This window comes from Haliotis rufescens, unplaced genomic scaffold, assembly GCF_023055435.1.
Source record: "Haliotis rufescens isolate VD_foot unplaced genomic scaffold, xgHalRufe1.0.p SCAF_18, whole genome shotgun sequence".
Classification (NCBI taxonomy): domain Eukaryota; kingdom Metazoa; phylum Mollusca; class Gastropoda; order Lepetellida; family Haliotidae; genus Haliotis; species Haliotis rufescens.
Window position 1 is genome coordinate 11,250,483 of NW_025963868.1, and position 23,647 is coordinate 11,274,129.

Genomic DNA, 23,647 nt, shown 5'->3' on the forward strand with positions numbered 1-23,647 from the left:
TTCCTGAGAAGATGATTCGTTGTTGTAGGCGTAGTATGTTGTCACTTTGTCACTTATTAATATAACACAACTCACAAGATAGCCCCCAGTTTAAACCCGTTTAACCAACAGTAGTTAAGCGGATTAAAGAATCAAAGGATACCGCACTGGGACTTCATGCGAATATCTTTGGTCAACAGGTCGTCGTCCTGCGAATACCCCTTTTTAAAATAAATATACTGAACAACAAAAGTTCCTGTGACACTGAATAAGATTTAATGCAAAGTTATGTTTTTTACCAAATCTGAAACAATTTCGGTTTGCAACAGAAAAAAGACTCCTTTAAGTGTTCAAATGGTTTATATCGCCATACAGAAAATTCAGAAAATGCGTGTTTTCATAAAAAAAACATGAACATGCCAAAATGTCTATTTACAAATCAATAGCGTGTGTGTCCACCTCTGGTTGCGATGCAAGCAACACATCTTCGTCTCATGGAATGGACCATACGTCGCACAAAGTCTTGTGGGATATCTGTTCATATCTGCTGGAGCATGTTTCGTAGTTCCTAGAGTGTCTGTGGAACACGTGGTTGAAAACGAAGGCGCCGATCCATCTCATCTCACATGTGCTCAACAGGTGAGAGATCAGGGGAGCGAGTCGGCCAGGGGATGACATTGACGTTGTTTTGTTGAAGAGAATCCTGAACAAGTCGAGCAATATGAGGCCGGGCGTTGTCATGTCGAATGGTAATTCCTGGGCCATGACGACGCAAAAATGGTAGAACAACAGGGCCGATGATCTCGTCGCAGTAGCGCTGTCCATTGAGATTTCCCTCTACCACTATCAAACGGGTCCTCTGTCTTGCTGTAATACCACCCCACACCATAACGCTGCCACCCCTGAACCGATCTTCTTCCATGACACAATGATTGACGTAACGTTCACCTCGACGTCGGTACACTCGAATCCGTCCATCGCTGTAGCTGAGGTGAAAACGAGACTCGTCAGTGAATAGAACTTGTCCCCACGGCATGGCCGTCTGCACCACTGTAGACGTGCTTGACGGTGGTTTCCTGTCAAAATGTGACGTCTGGCGGGTCTTCTGGCGACAATCCCAGCATATCTGAGGCGGCGACGTACGGTTTGTGAAGATATTCGTCGAAGGCCAGAGATGCTTCTTGCAGTCACTGTTGCTGGCTGGAATCGATTTCGTAGTGTGCTGTTCGAATCCAATTGTCTTGTCGATTATTGGTAACGCGTGGCCTGCCACTGCGAGGATGGTCTCTGACTGCATTCGTCTGTTGCCAACGTTGTCATAAACACCAATTGGTGTTTCTGTGGACGTTAAATTGTCTTTCAACATCACGTTGACTCAATCCTGCTTCAGGCATACCAATGGCTCGCAGACGCTCATTTTCGGACAGGCGTGGCATTTCGTAATGTTGAATAATTGCGTAATTTTGTTGTTTTTCTGAGTGGTTGTTGTCAGCACGATGCCTAACAATGCATATGGAATCCCGTTAACGCACATGTTTTTATACCCATTTTGGGGTAGTGAAATGCATGGGGCTTGCATAAAAGTCAACTTTTGCATGGAATGCATGCTTTTCTGTAGCAGTTGGGTTTTTGTGACTTGATTCCATACATGTACTACAATATTGAAAACCAAACTTTACTTGTTTGAAAAATACACTTAAATAATGGTGTCACAGGAACTTTTGTTGTTGAGTATAGGTATCACTTCGCCACCCGAAAACACGAAATTGAACCATCAACAATGTACAGTCAAATGAGAAAGGTAGATGCTAATAATGCTCGAACATAATCCTTTCTTTACTCATACTGCCGCTGCATGAAATAGTTGATCACCTATGGAAAAATATATTTGTAGGTGCAACTATATCTTTATATACCAGATGTTATGAACTATGCTCATTAAATGAAGTATTTCCATGTATTCCTAACGGTACTGAAACATAACGGAATGTGAACAGTTTTTTACAGGTTTAAAAGAAATGGAAATAAATAAGACGATGCCTCAACTGTTTCCATTTGGTTTGAAAGTTAAGCAAATAACAGTGTTGTTAACAAATATTTCAAACGTCATGAACTGGTATTAGGAATGTTTGTCTGTCTTACACCATATCTCTTAGTGAGTGAGTGAGTTGGTTTTAACGCCGCTTTAACATTCTTCCAGTTATATCACGGCATGTCTGCTTAATGTGTCCGGGAAGTCCGAAGGGATGCAGCTCTTAGACGTTTACATCTTCGTTGAAACCTACGAGCACGGGTATGGTGCTGACAAACCTAGAAACATAATCGGGGAGAACCTGGATTCAAACCCACAATCATAGGTTTCTGGTGTGCCCAGGGGACGCAACTCTATATCTGCACAGTGAATCGTGGCGCCTGAGACGACTCCCCCCCCCCATTAGTTTGAAGTTTGAAATGTGTAGGACATACTTTGTAGTGTTTATGTTAGTTAATTAGTGTACATTGTTACCTGTTATCAAACCACAGTGCCCAAATAATCGTTCATTTCGCAAGTATGCGGCGTTACACAACAAACAAACCAACTTAATATCAATCACTGCCTTGTCTGGTCCAGACTCGATTATTAACATACAGCCGTCATATAGCTGGAATATTGCTGGGTGCGGCGTTACACAACAAACAAACCGACCTGATATCAATCACTGCCTTGTCTGGTCCAGACTCGATTATTTACATACTACCGTCATATGGCTGGAATATTGCTGGGTGCGGCGTTACACAACAAACAAACCAACTTAATATTAATCACTGCCTTGCTTGGTCAGGACTCGATTATTTACACATTACCGTCATATTGCTGGAATATTGCTGATTATGTGACGAATATCTTCATAAACTGTTTTGTTAGGCACCTAACTTTCAATTGACTTCTTTAAATTCGTCACACATAATGGCTCCAATTACGTGAACGTAATGGCAGATACCTATTCAAAACATTACAAGCTTGTATTTTGCAATATAATATTTACACTCGTGTTTTGTTTGTAGTAAATTACAATGTCTGGCAGTTGATTCTCATGTTACAGATCTCAAGACTGATCAAACAACAATGGGAATATTCTCTCCCCATCTACTGGGAAAAAATATGCTCAGATTATTTTGTACTGCAAAGGTTGTCAAGATGTCACCTGTTAAAGTGTTAGAAGTAGTCTTGTTTCTGTAGGAACATCCGGAAGATGTACAGCAACATGTATTTACCAAGTGTAAGAATCTACATGTGTGCTTCATAAAACATTCACGCATTGAACTTTTCCGTTGGAGTTAAAACAACTCGTACAAAAGAAACTGAGGAAAAAAGCAGAGCGATGATATCGCCTTCAAACAATTACTTAACATTTGTTGTGTTCATTTCGTCTATCCCCCACTACCATGAGCGCAGGTGGTTGTCATATTTTGATATGAACAGACAACATGCAATTATAAAATAAGGTACAGGCACACCAAGGGCATACCTCCCCCAATCCGTCTTGTCCATGTGGAGATCCCTTTTAAAGATGTTAAACATGTGATGCGCGAATGTAAATTATTTCAAATTTTCAAAATTCATGCTTAATTTAATAATGATTTTTCAATGGATGACATTCTTTATGCCGATCATATTACTAGAAAAGATCTCATATATCAAGCGCCGTGATATGGTTGGACTTTTTGCTGAGTGCAGCGTTGGACAACAAACAAACAAATCATATATCAAGACAACAACAATGTGAGGACATGTAAAATCCCTAACTTCGACCACACATTCCAAGTTAGTCGAGGATCTCGTTGTTGAATACTACTGCACTGCCGGTCCATTCTTGATCCCCTGTAATCTGAGTGTCGTATTTCCCTATCCGGGGTTTATAATTAGTTATCATTGCACGTGTCCAAAAGGGTGATGGGGAGTGTACAGTTATTATGTCCTGGTTGAGGTCCACGTATTCATGGAACATGTCAAAAGGTAAACATACGAAGTGAGTGGAATGAATATGAGATAATGATGAAAACATGCATTGAAGCATAAAGTAGAGAATGCTTTCTTTATCAACAACCGGTGACGTCACATGGACAATAAACTGCTGTAATGGGAAATGAGAGGTCACCAAACAAAAGGTGACCTCGAGTGAAAATGGTGATGATTTATGTTGTGCAACTCTTATATTGAAGAGCGCCTCCATCGCCTAGTGGAAGGAGCATTTGCTAGGAGAGCGGAGGGTCGGTGGTTCGATTCCCCCGCCTCTTCACACTGAATGATGGGTAAGATGGTACTCTCCATTAAGGGGCTAAAACAAAGATTGGAAGTCCCTGTACTGTGTCTGAGTGGGGTAGACATGTTCAGCTCCGGCATGGTATCTCAGTGGGCTGGCACTGTAAAGTGAGCATTAGAATTGAATAGTTCACACACACACACACACACACACACACACACACACACACACACACACACATTTTCAGCTATTTAAGAACGTGTCGTATTTAGTTTTAGTTTGGTTTTGTATATATATATATATATATATATATGAATATCATAGACAAAAGGAAAAGAAGTAAATAACCTTATTTTGAAATTAAATAATGCATATCGTCATAGATATTCATGAAGACACCTCTTCGACTTTAAGGTTCAAAATTCACACGTATGAAGCACAGTTACTTTTTCAGTTTGTATATATTTTGTCAGGATCGTACAAGTGACGAGCAGGGATTCCTGATGATTATGGAAATTGTCAAATTATTGTTTTTTTAAAGTGACGGGTACAAGCGGTAGAGAAGGGCATGCTTATCCTTTTCACGAACACCTGGTTTGATCACTGATGTTCAGCGATCATTACTTACAATTTCACCACTATTTTACCTGTTACGCTCAATGAATTATTATGAATCGGATTATAGTTCTCGCTTCCACTAAAGATCTGAGGACGTCCCATTGCGGGTCACGTCATAAGGACGTTTCTTGCTACCAATCAGAGCGACGCTTAACAGATCCTTAAAGTGACAGTCGGAATGTGTTTTCCAATCATGCAAACTGGAAATGGTTAACACGGGTATTCCGAAAAACAGTTACGGACTGTCCGAATGATTCCGTCGAAATCATCGTCTATCTCTTGCTTCAATGGGAAATTTGAAATTGAAGAGACTTTCGAGGGGAGAATTGCTACACAATCTTGGCCGCCTGATAGACATTCCAGTTTTTCGTTTTTTTTAGTTTTCAAATTTTATATTGATATTTTCCCAAGGTGGTCTGGAAAGGAAGTTTCCATAAAGCTGCCTTTTTAATGGCTGATGTCGACTTGTTGTTTGTCATTTTATTGGTCGGTCAAAGTTCGCGAAAGGTCGTCCTGGCGTGCCCTGTGATAGATGTACTCAGATTTTTGTTCAGCAGTAGCGAGAACTAAAATCAGATTACAGTGAACTTGGGCAGATAATCGAGATTGATTATTCTCAAGCGTTGATGTCTTATACTTACATAATGCTGTCAATGTACACACTTTAGGTCTTCAGCAACCAATTCTTGCTGTAAAGTGTGGCTATGCTTTTCGTAATGGAAATCTACACAGAAGAAGAGTCATCTCTCTCTGTATCGAGCTAGTCTCTACATTCCTAAACTTCTTCTGACACAAGTATTTGCTGATGGTGACCCGTGAAGATCCGGGGTAGAATAGGTCTTCAGCAACCCATTCTTGCCGTGAAAGGCGACTATGCTTGTCGTAAAAGGCGACTAACGGATCGGGTGAGCAGGCTCGCTGACTTGGTTGATGCATGTCATCGTATCCAAGTTGCGTGGATCGATGCTCATGATGTCAAACACTGGATTGTCTGGTCCAGACTTGATTATTTACAGACCGCCGTCATACAGCTGGAATATTGCTGAGTGCGGCGTTAAACAAACAAACAAAGCCCTCAGAACAAAGCACAGGTGTGGACCAGATGTGCACCTAAATCAGTATAATATGCAGCCAGTGCGATATACATGTAATTACCAAATGCTAAAACGACACATTTGGTTTAATTCGAAAATACGTTCTCTATACGTCTTTCTTCCAATCGATGTCTTTCAAATGAAATCGGATTGATAATCCTTTCGAATAACGTCCTTAATAATATGAAGATATGACAAAACTACTGCGGCAATAGTAAGCAGAATTCATTCACGCTATCACTCATTACTTTTAAGCCATCACGATGTACAAATGCGACTGTTTGTAAATGATTGCATTCAATGTTAACTAATGTCACGGTGCCCGACAATTCGTGTAAAAACGTGGACACTTAAGTACGTATTTTGAGAAGTTTTCGGTAAAAGATTATGTCCTGTATAATTAATAAAGAATCTCTGGAGATCCGGATTAGGATTCAGCAACAAACCATGCTTGACGTCAGGGGACATTAACGGGATCGGGAGGACAGACTCACTGATTTGATTGATGCATGTCATCGTATCCCAATTGCGTACATGATTCAATTACTGAATTGTGTGGTCAAGAATCGAATATTACACACCGCCGTCATTTCGCTGGAATAGTGCTGAGCGCGGTGTTAATCAATCAATCATTCATTACATCAATAATAATTGATAATGAGTAGATATACTTTACATTTTTAGCAATAATCCAGCAATATTCAGACGTGGGACACCAAAAATTTGTCTCACACATTCTTTCCATGTGGGGAATCGAACCAGTCTACGACGTGACGAGCAAACGCTTTAACCACTAGGCTACCCTACCGCCCAAAGGACCCCATGAAGATTCAGTGGTCATTTCCGAAGAAGCCGACCATATTAAAATGCCTCATCTGGTTGATACTGTGCCAAGGTACCCCTCGTTGTATCGTTGCTCATACTATCAACCACTGGTTTGCTTGCTACAGACTCATAAAATCAAACAACTCCATCACTCACTCAGAATGATTGAGGGCGAATTCAGTGGAGGGGCAGATCATATAAAAACAAAGCCAAGTGCTTAGATAATCCCTTGTTCTCCACAAAGAATTCACAATTTAGTTTGAATTTTAGAATTTATTTATTGGAAATCTACATTGAAGATGAGCCCTTCTCACTGTATCGAGCTAGTCCCTACATTCCTAAACATCTTCTGACACAAGTGTTTGCTGATGGTAAAGAGATTGTATTCCAAGTCTATCCAATGGCATCGACCGTTTGGTCTTAACCGTCGTGTGTTTAAGTGACTGAACAAGTTACATGTTGAGTTAAACAGATGAAGTGTTGACAATGGCGATACATACAGTTGACAGACATTCTTGACACCATACCTTACTAACGCAATGTTCAGAAGCTGTATGTAAGTCAACATGTAAGTCACGTGACAAACAAGTGACCCTGAATGTTGTTAGAAATAGTAAAGAAATAGATGTTCATAATGTTTCTAATTGTGAAAAACAACATCGTTCTAGAAAGCAATTGGTTTGAAACATTACTTTATTGCAACATTGTGGTAAATATGACAACAATTTAATTTAAGAGAATGCATACTTTTTGCGTTATCTAGTGGTTTTATTGAAATCCGAAACTGGATACCTATTGTAATTCATGAGTTATGAAGTTGCCAGAAGCCCTGCTCATGTCTGTTGTCCGAGACTGGTGTATTCTTGAAATTAGTGACGACAACAGCAGCAAGCGCTTACAACATTTACCCGAGCAGCTGCTGCACGTTTGCGTCGCCTGGATGGAGCTGTAATAATCAAATTATGTCTATGAAGTATAACTTATGGTGCTATATGTATGAGATAATATAGATAATTAAGTGGCATTCTGATTGTCCCAGCTCAAATGAACAGAAATTGAGAAAAGGCGTGAGAATACAACAAAAGTAAAGTAGACAAAACCACTATCAGTTTCACTCTGTTAACAATCCACACAAATACTTACCTCATTCGATTAACAAGGACTTTTCATTGACTTTGGCCACAGATGGTGCACATTTTATATATTGTTTTGTAGAGGAATCCTCAGTAAATATTAATGGCATATCAGAAAACAGGTGTACAACATAGTGCCAAAACGAGCTCCCGTGTAATACCAATTTAAAGAAACGAATGAATAGTTTTGTTATTTGACGAGCGAATGTTTAATAAAAACGGTATGACATGGGAGCGAGTTTAGTAATGTATTTATTACTGGCAGCTTATAACCTTTCAACCCTAATTTGATCGAACTATCGGAATTCCCGCCATAAACTAGGTGAAGCGTATGAATACAACAAGTCTGGCGTCGTTTGTAAAAGGAAGACATTGTTTGTTGGTTTGTTTGTTGTGGTTTGTTGTTTAACGCCGCACCGCTTTTAGCAATATTTCAGCAATATCACGAGGGTACGGGTGGGCACACCGGATATGGGCTTTACATTGTACCCATGAGGGGAATCCCAACCTTGATCGTCGCCCTGTTGAGCGAACACCGACGTTGTGACGCAATCTTTAACATTTTCTTGCAAGCTACACCAGCGAGACAATGCCATAGCAATAGGGTTCATGTCATCGAGTTTTGAATGATCTATCATCTCCATACGCAATGTCATAGAATAAGCTCAGCTATGTTGAGAGTTTTCCATTTTTTTTCGTGGAACTTGTTCCGGGAGTAGTTACATGAAAGCACGCGCTATCAAACACCAGCTTATTGTTATTAAACAGTGGTATCTTAAACGGGCGAGTAACGAACGAGTCCATATCACTTGGACAAATGTCTTACATCAACTATGTATTTACAATTTAGAGTTCGACACGATCAATGATGTAAGACAATACATACCTGTGAGGTCAACGGTGCCTGTGTGCACGAGACCGACGTAGTAGACGTCGTGGAAGCGGCAGAAGCAGTCGATCTCATTTCCAAGGAGGTCCTCCACAGCCCACGGCTCAATGGGGCAAACCTTCTTCACGTCGATCCAATCTTCAGCGAGCTGGCCTACGGTTGCATTGTGCTTTAGGAGTAAATGAGAGAAAATATCTTTTTTCTAAACGTTTAAGTTGAGGACTGAGACAGCTGTGGAGACAAGAATCGGACAAAATGTGAACTATACTCTCCAACGAAAGAAAGGGATCACGACAAATAAATGTTATCGTCACCAGGTGTTGATGAAAAGGTGGCACCCGTCACAACCACACACAACGGGTCCACCTCAACAAACAGGAACATCAGATACAAGTCAAAATAGGGGTCCTCCTGTCAATAATACAATTCATTTGGAGATATTTGGGGCCTGAATGTTTTCCAGTAAGAAAAATCAAGCCCCTGATGATCCGAATGGTTATTCTCGGGCGTTGGCGTTTTGAATTAACAAAATAAACTTGCATATGCGTGGCACGGCGTTAAAGCGTTCTGCTGTCACGCCGAAAACTTGAGTTTGAATCCCCATCTTTGATGTCCCTTGCCGTGATATTGGTAACATTTGGTGAAAGCGACATAAAACCATTATCGCTCACTTATTACTATGAATATAATAGAAAATCCTTCCTTAATTGTATTTCGGATTTTAGTTGATGATTGAGAGAAGGATTTGGTGGTACATTTGCTTGATCCAGCAAAATAGCTCTCTTTATACTCCTTTGAATGAAGCTATGGAATCCGGACGCCAGACGTCAGTACATATGCTTAGTAAGTACTCTAACCTTTAAACATCATCTCCTAATCTTTGTTAGAAATTGAAGCAAAACTTTACGTACCTGTTCGATACCTCCTATTTTCACTTTCAACTCTTCAAAGGTTTCTTTGATATGTCTGACATAGCATTCTTTGTCCACCGAATTTCTCATGGCAACAAGTTGCTGAAATGAGATAAAAGAAAACGAAGCTCGAATAATTGGGTGATTTTGTCCCGCTGAAGACATCGCTGCAAGCTCTATCAAGGTGGACTGTAAACAACCGAGACTGGACCAGGCAGACCAGTGACTGAAAGCGACAATCAGCACCATTGGCGCACGCAGTCTATAAGTCAAAGTGTCTGTCTTACAAATCTATTTCAGTTGACCTTTCTTTATGCGTATGTTACTGGGTACCAATTTTACCCAAGACTTCCAAGGGGGCAATGGTGTTTACAAAAACGTTGAGTTTGAATGTAAGCTTTTTGAATGGACGTTAAGGTTAACACAAATTTCGTCAGAAAATATTTCAACTATAATTGTACCATTTAAAGTAGAATGAATAAAACATACTCTGGAAAACACGTGGATGTTGGTTGTTTCTCGGAAAGAGGCAGGCGCCTTTTCCGGTTTGTGGGACTGCAGTTCAATGATGCCATCTCCGATTGCCACGCTCAGCTGCATTGTAGTATCCCCGAAGGTTGCGCTGATATTTCGCCACTACGCATACAGGAATGAATTTTGTTTATCGCCGTTATCAGTCATATTCCAAACACAATTAGAAATAAACAAAACATGCAAGGTAGAATGATTATTAACTTATAGAAATTAAGAATAAACTTTTCCATACAAAAATTGAGATCAGAGATCAATTAAGAATTGAATTTATTGGTTTTGAAGATTCTTGACAGGGTAAATGATGCTTTGTTTGCATTGCCCTGAATAAGTAGCCCGGATTAATGAGCCTTGCTTGACAACGGAAAAGGATCTATACCGAAACGTCACCTTCATTGTAAAAAAAGTTGTTATTCATAAATTATGTCTACTTTGTTCATGGACACTGTGCAATGCCGACATCTCAACACAGTATGGCATACATTAATTGCGCTCCCCTTCACTCACTCACTCACTCACCTCAGACGCTGCTGCAGAAGACAAAATGAGAACACAACACATCAGGAGCCTCGCCATTGTGGATACTGTAGCCTGAAACATGAAGTTAATACATACTATATTGACAGACTAAACGGATATCACAGTGTGGAGATGTATAAAGGAATGAGAAGAGCCCCCCTATGTGACAGCAATATAAAGGATAAGAAAGGAACTGACCTTTCCTATTGCAGATAAAGAAGCACCGGTCCTTTCAGTGTCCAGCCGCCGTCTGTAACAAGTAGTTTTACTCATCGGCATTTATATCTAATCTGTTAGACACGTGAGTTGTACTGAACAGTCAAACATCCAATCACATTTGATGAGAAGAGGATCAAGTGACTTGCGTATTATAGTCATGATCACACACCCAATCACAATCATTCTGATGTGGAACCAATGAACATTGAGAAAAGTTTGTTTGGCAGTCGCCTGAGCAGTCACAATTATTAGTAATCATTTTACATGCATGTACTTGCTACTATTATCGGTGAAAAGAATAGCTCAATAGTGTGCTCGTAGTCGTTTTCTTTGCCACAAGATAAAGTGCATTATTGTACAATGCATATTTTTAGAACAAATGTTGTCATTTAATATGTAACAGTGATTGGTGTGTAGATGAATTTGATCCACGTAGATGCTATGAAGGTGGTTCGTTTAATTTGAGATCAAATTTGTATACCTATATTAAATATACATGCAAAACCTACAATGTTTGAATATCTCCTGATTCACACAGGCACAAGACCGCAAGAAATGTATAGCTGCATCTTTGCTACAATGTTTTTGTCACGGGAGGGATACACCATAAATGCACACATTGTGCTCCTGAGGGGAATCGACCTTGGGCCTTCGGCGTGACGAGCGAACGCTTTACTCACAAGGCTACCCGAACGCTCCAAATACACTTATTAGTTTCTGAATGCTTGCAATTGCGGAAACTATGTATATCAATATTCTTTAGTTACTTCGGCGCTCTAATTGTCATGTGACCTGAGGACATTGATTCGGGCTTCTTTAGAACCTTATCCAATGATATGCATAACGTAATAATGTTATCGACTACTGTGTTCTGTTATTGTAAACATTAACTGTCACACAACTGATTGTGTCTATTCTATGTCATCTAGGCTGCCACCCAAACCGATCTTAACAGTGAGACCAGTGCTAATTGCATGGTATATAGTCATATTGTACTGTACCCGAGCTCTTAATTGTATTCTTACGTTTTCAATACTTAATCACAAATGGATAACCAAAGTTAAATTGGAAAAAGGAAAATACCGTAACACAGACAGTAAAAAAAGATAAAAATCGTCCCCCACAAGAAAACTTCCGCCACTGAGGGGAATCTCCTTACTGAGATAAAAAAAAGGTTTACCGGTGTTTGACGCCCTGCACAATTTCAATGATTGGGCTGATGCCCAGTCTGCCTGCATATAAACTCGATGCAGTGTTCGTTCAGATAGCCTCTCCTTGAGTCTGGGACGATTTGATATGGCGCTTGACTTGGTTGATATTCATTTCTGTACTGTCCAGCAGTGCAGTTTGTTTGTTGTTTAACGCCGCACTCAGCAATATTCCAGCTATATGACGGCGGTCTATAAATAATCGAGTCTGGACCAGACAATCCAGTGATTAATATCATGAGTATTGATCCACGCAATTGTGATCGATGACATGCATCAACCAAGTCAGCGAGCCTGACCACCCGATCCCGTTAGTCGCCTTTTACGACAAGCAGAGTCACCTTTTACGGCAAGCATGGGTTGCTGAAGACCTATTCTACCCCGGAATCTTCACGGGTCTCCAGCAGTACAGAACCATCAACAAAATAAACATTGACATTGAGCTTATGTCTCACATCCTTGGCTCCTTTCAGAAAACTGTTGAAAGCCTTACTCTGTCAGGTATGCAAACATTGGCATGACTTTGTCCAAATGCTGGTTCAATAATTTGGTATTTTTTCCTGGTATTTTTTGGTCACCCTGCTTCTTTCGCACACTCAGGAAGTGTGGACTTGAGTTGGTACGTCCAGAATACTCCTCCTGGGGTACGTCCCATCTCCAGTTTGGTTGAAAAGAAACTTGGCTTGAGAAATAATGAAGTATTTAACCCAAGTTATGGTGAATACAGAACCTACATTTGGACAATGGCTTGCAGCAGATTATGTCTGAGTGTGATTATAGTTCCAATGCATATCATTACGGTACCACTTTCTACTGGACATTTGTGTTTTGTAGTCTCTACTATAAACACCTAGAATAACATGAATTAAAACACACACAGATGCAGTCTCTGAACTGAAACGCTGAATGCCTTATCCTCCAAGAAAGAGGTGTTATGTAAACGTATTAAAACTGACTGTTACCATGATAATCCCATCACATATTCAAACATAAGTAATTGTCAAAGGTCAAGTCGACAGGGTGGCCTTCGTTCTCTGACAGGATATCTCTTGCTCACTGACTGCCATATCTTGTCTCATGTTCAGTGACGGTGTAGTCACCTTTGTTACTCATGGCTGCTGGTCAATTTTAGCAACTGGCTCGGTCGCTTTAAGTCCAGTTCAAGTTACATCTTGGACAAGAGACAATGGGGCATCTTGTGGAGTCAAATGAGAGAGGGTTGACGAGGCATTTGATCATTATCTTGCTGTGACATGGTAGGTCCGGAAATCGGATGATCAACATGATCACGCCTTTCATTGTCTGAAACTGGCACAATATGTGCCACTGGACCTAGTCGCTGAATTATCCTTTCATAGACGCCAGTATCGTTTATTTTGGGCAGGAGCCTACGACAACTAAAACCCGTAACAGCGGTTCAACCATTTTCTAACGATGGCGTCATCCACATACACTGATGACGTCATGCACAGTAACGTAAATAATACCACAGGCTTCTACAGCACTCAACAGCATGCAGTACTAATGCACCACAGCACACATAGCTAAGTTTTTGAGACCTTTTTGTTTTAGATTCTTTCTTGTATCTAGAGAACCTCCCTAACACGTGCATAATTGATATCCCGTAAAATATGTTTTTGAGGTGCCTGTCTACACAGCCAATCATACGCCTACGACCCGTCACCTTGTTTGACATTCATAAAAAAAATTGCATAAAAATTAACACATTCATCGGCCGGAATAGCTTCTAGTTGTCTAAAATCATTCTACTCGTGCATGAACCTTGTGACTATGTTCACATAAACGCAGTTTTTCTGGAAGTGTTAATTCTGACTTGATGAATGAAACCGGAATCGTCACACTGGGTTGACGGAACACGTATTTCATTCTCTGAGGGCAACAGATTCATCGTCTGCTATATTTACTTAATATACGTGTCGTTTATTATTTGTAATTAATGAATATTTTCTTATCCATATATGTAGAACATATTACTTATTCGATCTCCTAATAATCCGTCTGAACAAAAAGTGTTTGTAATCTTGCCCTGATGAGAATTGGTACATTTTGACAGTAGCCATTTTGTAAGGTCATGTCATGACTCATGTGACCGACCAAAATTAGTTCTGTATGCACATAATGTTATTAAAGAATGTGTAATCAGCTGGTAATACAGCTGTGTGTTTATTAATCTCTTCACGGATGAGTAATAAAAGTGTAAACTAGTTACAGTGAAACTTTGAAAATGAGTATGTTCATTATGTCACTGATTTGTTATTTTTGCCTTTTTGTTATTATCACATGTATTCCAGATTAAGTTTAAATTACTAGTAATTTATAGGCTTTGATCAATCCTCGGTAGAAACGCTTGTCGTGACAAATAGATAGGGTTATGCTTTGTGACGTAGTTGATTATCCCCACCTGATTTAAAATGTAAAGGTATATAATCAATGTACTCACGCTGTCACTAAAAGTCAATGCAGAAAAATAGATGTTTTCCTGTTGTGAGGGTCTCAAGTTGAAACTAGTTACATTGATGTTTCGAATATTGTATGTAAAGCCTTCGGCATACATCTGTTTTGATACTTACGAAACACAACTGCATGTGTTTGTAAATAGTTGTCAATGATGCGACTCTCCTTTCTTTAAGCAGTCTCACAACCCAATCACACTATTTAAAATGATTAACATACAGGTACAATGCCTTGTAACTTATCTGTTTGTATTTTGTTATGTGCTTGAATGTTTTTTTCCTGTTGTTCCTCGCCTTTCAAAATATATACCATGTATATCAGTGGTAGTCATTGATGTGACCATCTCTTTATTCGATATACATACAATTTTTTTAAAGCTGTGAACAATAGACATAATCGCCAGTTTCAATACATTTTGCTGAAAATAGAAACCGAATGTTCCACTCCAAGCAATGCACGCCAATCTAAACGCACCTGTTGACTCGGACTCGGACTAAATACCTTAATGCTCATACATGAACAACGGTTGTGTTTGTAGACGACATGCTAAGGAAGACTTTAGTGACTGTAAGCACTGAAACATTAACACAGGCAATAACTGCCCACAGTCTTAGGATAAATGTTGGTAGTCCGACATTCAGCGTAGTATTAATAAATAATGTGCATAAAATTGATGTAATAAAAGCTTTGATGGACATTATAACTAGATGACCTGGTTGATTGCGTGATCCATCGCAAATGAATAAATAGAATAAATATAAATTTAATATTAAAGCGACAAAAAAACTTCCCAAAATCATAAGAACTCTCTTCTAAAAGCAGAGTCCATTGTGACATATTTTTCGACTGTATCTTGAGCATGTGTTTATGGATCAATATCAAATAATGATGATACCAGGTGTTCGTGCCACCTTTGGCACGCGTCATAACGCAAGTCAATTGACACTGGAAGTCAAAATAGGTATTTGTATCGGACATCATATTTTGATGCGTCCAATTTGGAAGTATCCTCCACATGTCTACCATAAGACATTTTGAAAGCTTTAGAAGCGTAAAGTAATTGTCAACAAGAAGGTACAGAGGACCACATCACTCAAAGTACTTTTATTCTGCTTATATTTAGATCATAGGATAATGGTTTATTTTAATGTTCAGCTAAACTTGATGGCAATCACCAGCAGCTGGGGGGGGGGGGGGGGGGGGGGGGCTGTGCTTGTCAAGTTTTTAATTCATAAATCAATATTGATAGAAGTAGAAGTGCTTAATTGTCAGTTGATCTCGACTTGGAGCATATGATGTAGACATCCTTAACCAGTTTCATCTACACTATGCAATGTAAATTCATCTGTGAAAAGTTACTACAACACATCCTATGTGCTTCGATAATGAAAACGCTCCTTGCCGACTTGGAATAACAAATTCACCTGTTGATATCACCACTTGAAATATTACAATCTGTATTTTTTACGAATGATAACGGCCAGTTCTGACATGGGCATGACAGATTCATATACATGTATTGTAATGTCTGTCGGATGTATATATGCATGTATACGTTCTGAAAGTGGTCTTTACAAGCGAAGAATTAACCAATACTTCCCAATTAGAGTGTCGCGAAGGCTGTATTAAAGTGATCCACTTAACAATGTCATGGCGAACACCAGAAATGTATAGAAGTTCCGAAGGTATGATGGCAATAAACACGCTCATTTTCCATCTCACCAGTTTCCATTTTACTATAATCTGAAAAAGTTGCAACTGGGTGAAGGGGAAGTGCTTAACTGGTTACTTAATGAGAAGCTGTCAACTTGCAATTAGTGTTAGATCCTCAGCCAGATCCTCAGCCCTATAAAGTTAATGAGGTATTTTTTTCAGTTCTCAGTTTATATGAAAATAAAGCAATGTGATCCAAATATTATACATGGTCGAATCATCTTGTTTTAGTGCCGGTAATGTGAATATACAGAAAATATTCAAAAATATATCCTTGATATCTTGAATTATACATTTTTTCTACGGCATGTGAGCATTTGACAATAAATATATTTACAAATGTTTTCCTTCAAAAGCAATGCTCTTATTGCAAGCCCTTGTGAATTGTAAAAAATATTCAGAAAGTTTAGAACCTAAAATCAAATGAAATGCATTTGAAACACACTATGGTCAAGTCTTTCACTGCGAAATCTGTAGAATGTTTAAATGTCTGGAAATCTGATCATTACATTCATGCCAATGTCAATACGACAATAAACGATGTTCACATGTTTTAAATGTGTAGCTTCATTTGACATAAATGCATTATGTTAATTCATATTGGTGCAATTGCTTGCTTTACCTGCGATTATGCGTTTATTTCAAAAGTGTAAATTCGGCATTTGGTCCTGTTATGGATGCTCGTAATAATGTTCTTTGTAACAAGTGCATCATTGTGCAGTGCATATTATGACAACACATGCTGTTATCATTGTAACATGAATTTGCTTTCCGACAGATGTTGTATACGTGACATTACGGAGGCGGCGTGTTTAGTACGAGATCAAACTATATATACCTATGATAAATAAGCATGCAGCATTTGCTGAGTCCGGATTCAGACAGGCAAAAAACCACAAGGCATACGTCCATGCAACTTTTTATCAATGGTTTCTCTCAAGTCACTAACACAGCATAGAGAAGTGCACCTGGATGAATTCATTGCTCTAAGAGAACTGATATTTATCCGCAACGTAGACCTTTCACGTGACACTCACATAACATCAACGACAGGGACATCACAAAGGAGTTGTTTACATGGCGATAGGCAAGTGACACATAAAACATGCACATGCACATGCACCTGTTGTTTATATGTTTTATAGTACAGCCAAAGATGTGTGTCAACTGCCACAAAGGAGCTGGCTTCAGTACAAAGACAACCTGTTGCATAACGTCCGTTTTCTAAGACTTCAAATTGTATCAACGAATTGATTATGTTCTAAATAGAAGCGACAAAACACTTTCAATATGCCTAAGAAATCGATGAGCGTCGATTGTACGATTGCGCCTATACCATGAGCGGGTGCCCGTGAGTCACCATTACCTTGGGATGATATCAGGTGTTCGTTGTTGCAAACAACTCCGTCTAGTTTTGAATAACTGTTTGCTTACCTACAATGTTGTTGTCTGTAAGTAATGATGCGCAGGTAACGTGTGTATAGAAACATACACTGAACGTCTGTAATTGATAAATATGAACCGAGTCAAAGCATATCTAGCACTCACAAGAATACAGTATTCAAAATATTTAAAAGAAAATACAACTGTTGCCATCATAACATTAAATCGCCAGTCATTCGGTCCTGTGCTTTCTATGTACTTATTCAAGCTGAAACTAGTTGTATTGATGTATGATATAACATATATAGACCGCATGACAGACACTGAATTTGATACTTTTGAAAATCAAATTCCATTTGTTTGTAAATGGTTGTCAAGGATGCAACCATTGCTGTCTTGAAAGTTGTCATGAGTCCAAAACGTTTATACTTTTATCTCCTGACAATGACCAAACGAGGCATTGACATAAATGGCCATGTGTTTGCGATGAAACTATTTGTTGGAATTAAAATTTTCATAAGGCTTTTCAGCTTTGTAGTTGATGTGTTTGAGCTTAGATGTATTATTGCCTCACATCTTAGCGGTCTATTACCTGACATTCAAATATCACCAACAAAGGGCAGACACACAGAATATGTTTGCATGATGACAGACTGATACCAATTACAAATGTATTATCATATTAATTTTACATCATAGGCAGGGCTGTTTGTTAACATACAAAGGGAATTGTAATATTCTTGTAGTGTACACCAATCCTCGTGCAGGTCTGGAGTCAGAAAATGTTCATCTTCCCGAGGCAAGGGAGTTAACTGACTATAAAAGTCCAATTTCCACTCTTGCTGAACAAGGCTGGTATTATGGAGTTACATTTTGGCTGGACTAACGAGTCTATGCATAGTCCAATCAAAATCGCGCAACGAAATCGAAATCCGGTTAGTAAACTGTCGTGTAGAATACGCCAACTCGTTGTCGACAGATATTTTTCAAATCTTTTCATGTTTTTAATCAAGGTGCTCACGCAGTTTGATGCACTTCGCGATTTGAGACCCGTTTTATCACACTATAGATCTTGATAATCGATCAGATCGTCTTGACAGGGCGCCGCCATTTTGTTTGATACAAATGCAAGTGATACAAGAGGTGGAATCTGATTGGTCCATAGGAGAGACTTAGAAGGGACATGAATCGTAATAACCACATCGAGGCCAGGAATTCAAGCCTAGTTTGGCAAGGGTGGAAACTGGACTTTTTTAAAGTCAGTTAACTCTCTTGCCTTCGGAAGAAGGAAAACGTTATAAGCGACACTGTCCGGATGAAAACTAATCCGGGTCAATTTGCTTGTCATGGCTATCGATGCTTTGACAGAAATATGTGAATAATTCATCAAACATCACTAATGTGGCAATAGTATAAATCATTTGCTTATTACACGCACCTCTGAAAAACGAAGTGAACACATTTCTGATTGATATCTAATAGAATTTAATGAACGTACATGTATGTAGACTACGTTGTATTTATAACAAATATCAGCTATGTTAATGACACTTGTACCCATTGACATGTGAAAGTTGACGACCATATTTAGACTCAATTATCACGACAAAGGATTTCGCTTGCTTTGGTCGGGTTTAGAACATTCGGGACATGGCTGGGGCTGTGAAAAGGTTTATGTTTCCAAAATCGAATACCAAAATGATGTCCGACTCAATTCCTCATTTTGACTTGTACCGTGTGTTCCTGTGTTTTTTCGGGTGAACAATTGGCTTGCCATTACATGTGTTTGTAGCGGGTGAGCTCGAGAGATTCAGTACATGACAACAAGAATCCATGTAAGACCACTAAATCATGAAAAGATAAATAATAAAAAAAATGCATAACAACCACGCACGCATTCGCTTCAGTTCCATAACTGATCCGAAGCCAATATCCGTATATGGGTTCATTCGCAAAACGGATGACCAAGTGATTTTTCACTAATTCCCTACTGGAATGTCGTGCGAATTTGTCGCGAAATCAGCGATGCAGGTGTCTCGCTTAATCTGGATTAAGCGGGGGTTCATCTCCAAAGCAAAGAGTAAATAATGTTGGGTTCATCAAATTCAGGTGCGTTATTACAGAGCCTTACATAAGCATGTAGATTGATGTACATCACAGTTTATTTCATTTCTTTTTTTATTTCAATATCCAAACACACTCAAACTGGCAAGGTATATATTTAGCTGGCCCGTCATGGAAGAGACTTTCTGAGTGAATTTCTGTATGGCGGCAGTGTCCAGGTATCTCGATGTGCATTCTTACAGTTCAGTGAACTATATAAATAAAAGCGTCAAAACCCTTTCCATATTCATTAGACCGCCACCGTGGATCGAGCATCTAACCGTAGACGTTAAAAGATCATACTTGTTGTTACCCTTTCCATATTCATTAGACCGCCACCGTGGATCGAGCATCTAACCGTAGACGTTAAAAGATCATACTTGTTGTTACCCTGACTAATGCTTGGCATTAAGGGGCTAAAGCAAGGACTGGGCGACGCGGCGTCAGTATACTGGGTCTGTGTGGGATATTCATGTTAAACCCCATTTCACCTCACCTAACCATATTCATTACTGCTATAAGCAGTCAATTGAAAGATTCTAACACTATCATGAGCATGTGTTTAATGATCTCATTCAAACTAGTGATGATAACAGGTGTCTACCTTAAAATCCTGAAGCTGTTGGAAAATTTCTCGACAAAAAGGGTAAGTTGACTTTTGGAAAGTATTATTCGTCCCTTATGCCATACAGTCTTGTAGAAAGTTTGTTAGGCATGTGATAAAATTGAAAGGCGTTTCACATTGGACCATTTCAAATGTAATTGAAAAGACGTCACTGTCAGATAGAAATCGTATTTCAGTCATGAAACGCTACCTTTTGAAAGGCAGAGAGTATGCCGATCTGATTTGCATTCAAGTCTCTTCGTGTCTAGTTTTAGTGTTGACAAAGGAGGGAATATCGACTCTCTTTTTATTTTTCACCCTTTGAAATGGATTTTATTTACGACTTTACAAATGCTGATACCATTCAAAAGATTCATAACAGCGGCTACAACTAATACCTTAACTATTATAATCCGAACGTTTTTTTTCGTTTGGATTATATTTTAATTGACCAGAAACCTTTTGAATATAACGAATACTGGCTGTCCTTTGTCGAAGTGTGCATGATATTGCGTAAAAAAACATATTGGCATAACAAGCTGACTTTCCATATGCAGCAGTTGTAATATTATTGGTAGTGTTTTGTTTGTTTGTTGATTGTTGTTTAACGCCGCATTCAGCAGTTTTCTAGCTATATGACGGCGGTCTGTAAATAATCGGGTATGGACCAGACAACCCATTCATTGACATCATGACCATCGATCCACGCAGTTGCTAGTGGTATCAGTTGTAGCACTAGTAGCCCTAGTTCTAGACATTAACTAGTAGCATTTGTGTTGTAAAAGTATTGGTAGCAGTAGTTGTAGTTGTGGTTGTGGTAGTAGTAGTTGTGATTGTGGTTGTGGTTGTTGATTATTAGTTTCCAGAGAATATGTTTCGTTGTTGTAGTCGTAGTATGTTGTCGTAGTCGCTGTTGTAAAAGTTAAAAAAGTAGTAGTACCAGTTCTGATTTAGGCGCATTAGGAATCCAGAACCGGTCCTTATGCCAATTTGTCACTTATTAATATAACACAGCTCACAAGATGGCCCCCAGTTTGAACCCGTTTAACCAACAGTAGTTAAGCGGATTTAAGCATCAAAGGATACTGCACTGGGACATCATCTTTGGTCAACAGGTCGTCGTCCTGCGAATACCACTTTTTAAAATAAATATACTGAACAACAAAAATTCATGGACACTGAATATGATTTAATGCAAAGTTATGTCTTTTACCAAATCTGAAACAATTTCGGTTTGCAACAGATAAAAGATTCCTGTAAGTGTTCAAATGGTTTAATTCGCCATAGAGTTAATTCAGAAAATGCGTGATTTCATAAAAAAAACATGAACATGCCAAAATGTCAATTTACAAATCAATAGCGTGTGTGTCCACCTCTGGTTGCGATGCAAGCAACACATCTTCGTCTCATGGAATGGAGCATGCGTCGCACAAAGTCCTGTGGGATATCTGTCCATATCTGAAGGAGCAGGTTTCGTAGTTCTTAAAGTGTCTGTGGAACACGTGGTTGACGTCGAAGGCGCCGATCCATCTCATCTCACAAGTGCTCGACAGGTGAGACATCAGGGGAGCATGCCGGCCAGGGGATGACATTCACGTTGTTTTGTTGAAGAGCATCCTGAACAAGTCGAGCAATATGAGGCCGGGCGTTGTCATGTTGAAAGGTAATGCCTAGGTCATGACGACGCAAAAACGGTAGAACAACAGAGCCGATGATCTCGTCGCGGTAGCGCTGTCCATTGAGCTTTCCCTCTACCACTATCAAACGGGTCCTCTGTCTTGCTGTAATCCCACCCCACACCATAACGCTGCCGCTCCCGAACCGATCTTCTTCCATGACACAATGATTGACGTAACGTTCACCTCGACGTCGGTACACTCGAATCCGTCCATCGCCGTGGCAGAGGTGAAAACGAGACTCGTCAGTGAATAGAACTTGTCCCCAATGCATTGCCGTCCAGTGTAGACGCTGTCTGCACCACTGTAGACGTCCTTGACGGTGGTTTCCTGTCAAAATGGGACGCCTGGTGGGTCTTCTGGCGACAATCCCTGCACATCTGAGGCGGCGACGTGCGGTTTGTGAAGATATTCGTCGAAGGCCAGAGATGCTTCTTGCAGTCACTGTTGCTGGCAATCGATTTCGTAGTGTGTTGTTCGAATCCAGTTGTCTTGTCGATAATTGGTAACGCGTAGCCTGCCCCTTCGAGGATGGTCTCTGACTGCATTCGTCTGATGCCAACGTTGTCATAAACACCAAATAGTGTTTCTCTGGACGTTAAATTGTCTTGCAACATCACGTTGACTCGATCCTGCTTCAGGCATACCAATGGCTCGCAGGGGCTCATTTTCGGAATGTTGAATAATTGCGTAATTTTGTTGTTTTTCTGAGTGGATGTTGTCAGCACGATGCTAAACAATGCATATGGTATCCCGTTAACACACATGTCTTTATACCCATTCTTGGGTAATGAAATGCACGGGGCTTGCATGCAAGTCAATTTTTGCATGGAATGCATGCTTTTCCATAGCAGTTGCGTTTTTGTGACTTGATTTCATACAGGTACTACAATATTGAAAACCAAACTTTACATGTTTGAAAAATACACTAAAATATTGGTGTCACAGGAACTTTTGTTGTTGAGTATAGGTATCACTTCGCCGCCCGAAAACACGAAATTGAACAACAATGTACAGTCAAATGAGAAAGGTAGAAGCTAATAATGCTCGAACATAATCCTTTCTTTACTCATACTCCCGCTGCATGAAATAGTGGATCCAGATACTGCATATGATACCAGATGTTATGAACTATGCTCATTATGTGAAGTATTTCCATGTATTCCTAACGGTACTGAAACATAACGGAATGTAATCAGTTTTTTACAGGTTTAAAAGAAATAGAAATAAACATGACAATGCCTCAACTGTTTCCATTGGGTTTGAAAGTTATGCAAATAACAGTTTTGTTAACAAATATTTCATACGTCATGAACTGGTATAAGGAATGTTTGTGTGTCATACACCATATCTCCTAGTGAGTGAGTGAGTTGGTTTAACATTCTTCCAGTTATATCACGGCGTGTCTGCTTAATGTGGCAGGGAAGTCCGAAGGGATGCAGGTCTCAGACGTTTACCACTTCGGTGAAACCCTCGAGCACGGGTATGGTGCTGACAAACCTAGAAACATTATCTGGGCGAAC

At 39.6% G+C, this 23,647-nt stretch overlaps 1 protein-coding gene across 1 annotated transcript; it reads right to left on the reverse strand.

Moving 5' to 3' along the window:
- Positions 1–7,435: 7,435 nt before the first annotated feature.
- On the reverse strand, positions 7,436–10,983 carry LOC124117986. The gene is made up of 6 exons (XM_048398213.1): positions 10,942–10,983; positions 10,744–10,815; positions 10,183–10,329; positions 9,694–9,795; positions 8,780–8,951; positions 7,436–7,706 (listed from the first exon to the last, which is right to left on the reverse strand). The coding sequence occupies exons 2-6, from the start codon at positions 10,798–10,800 to the stop codon at positions 7,630–7,632; spliced, it is 555 nt and encodes a 184-aa protein (XP_048254170.1). The 5' UTR covers positions 10,801–10,815; positions 10,942–10,983; the 3' UTR covers positions 7,436–7,629.
- Positions 10,984–23,647: the final 12,664 nt, after the last annotated feature.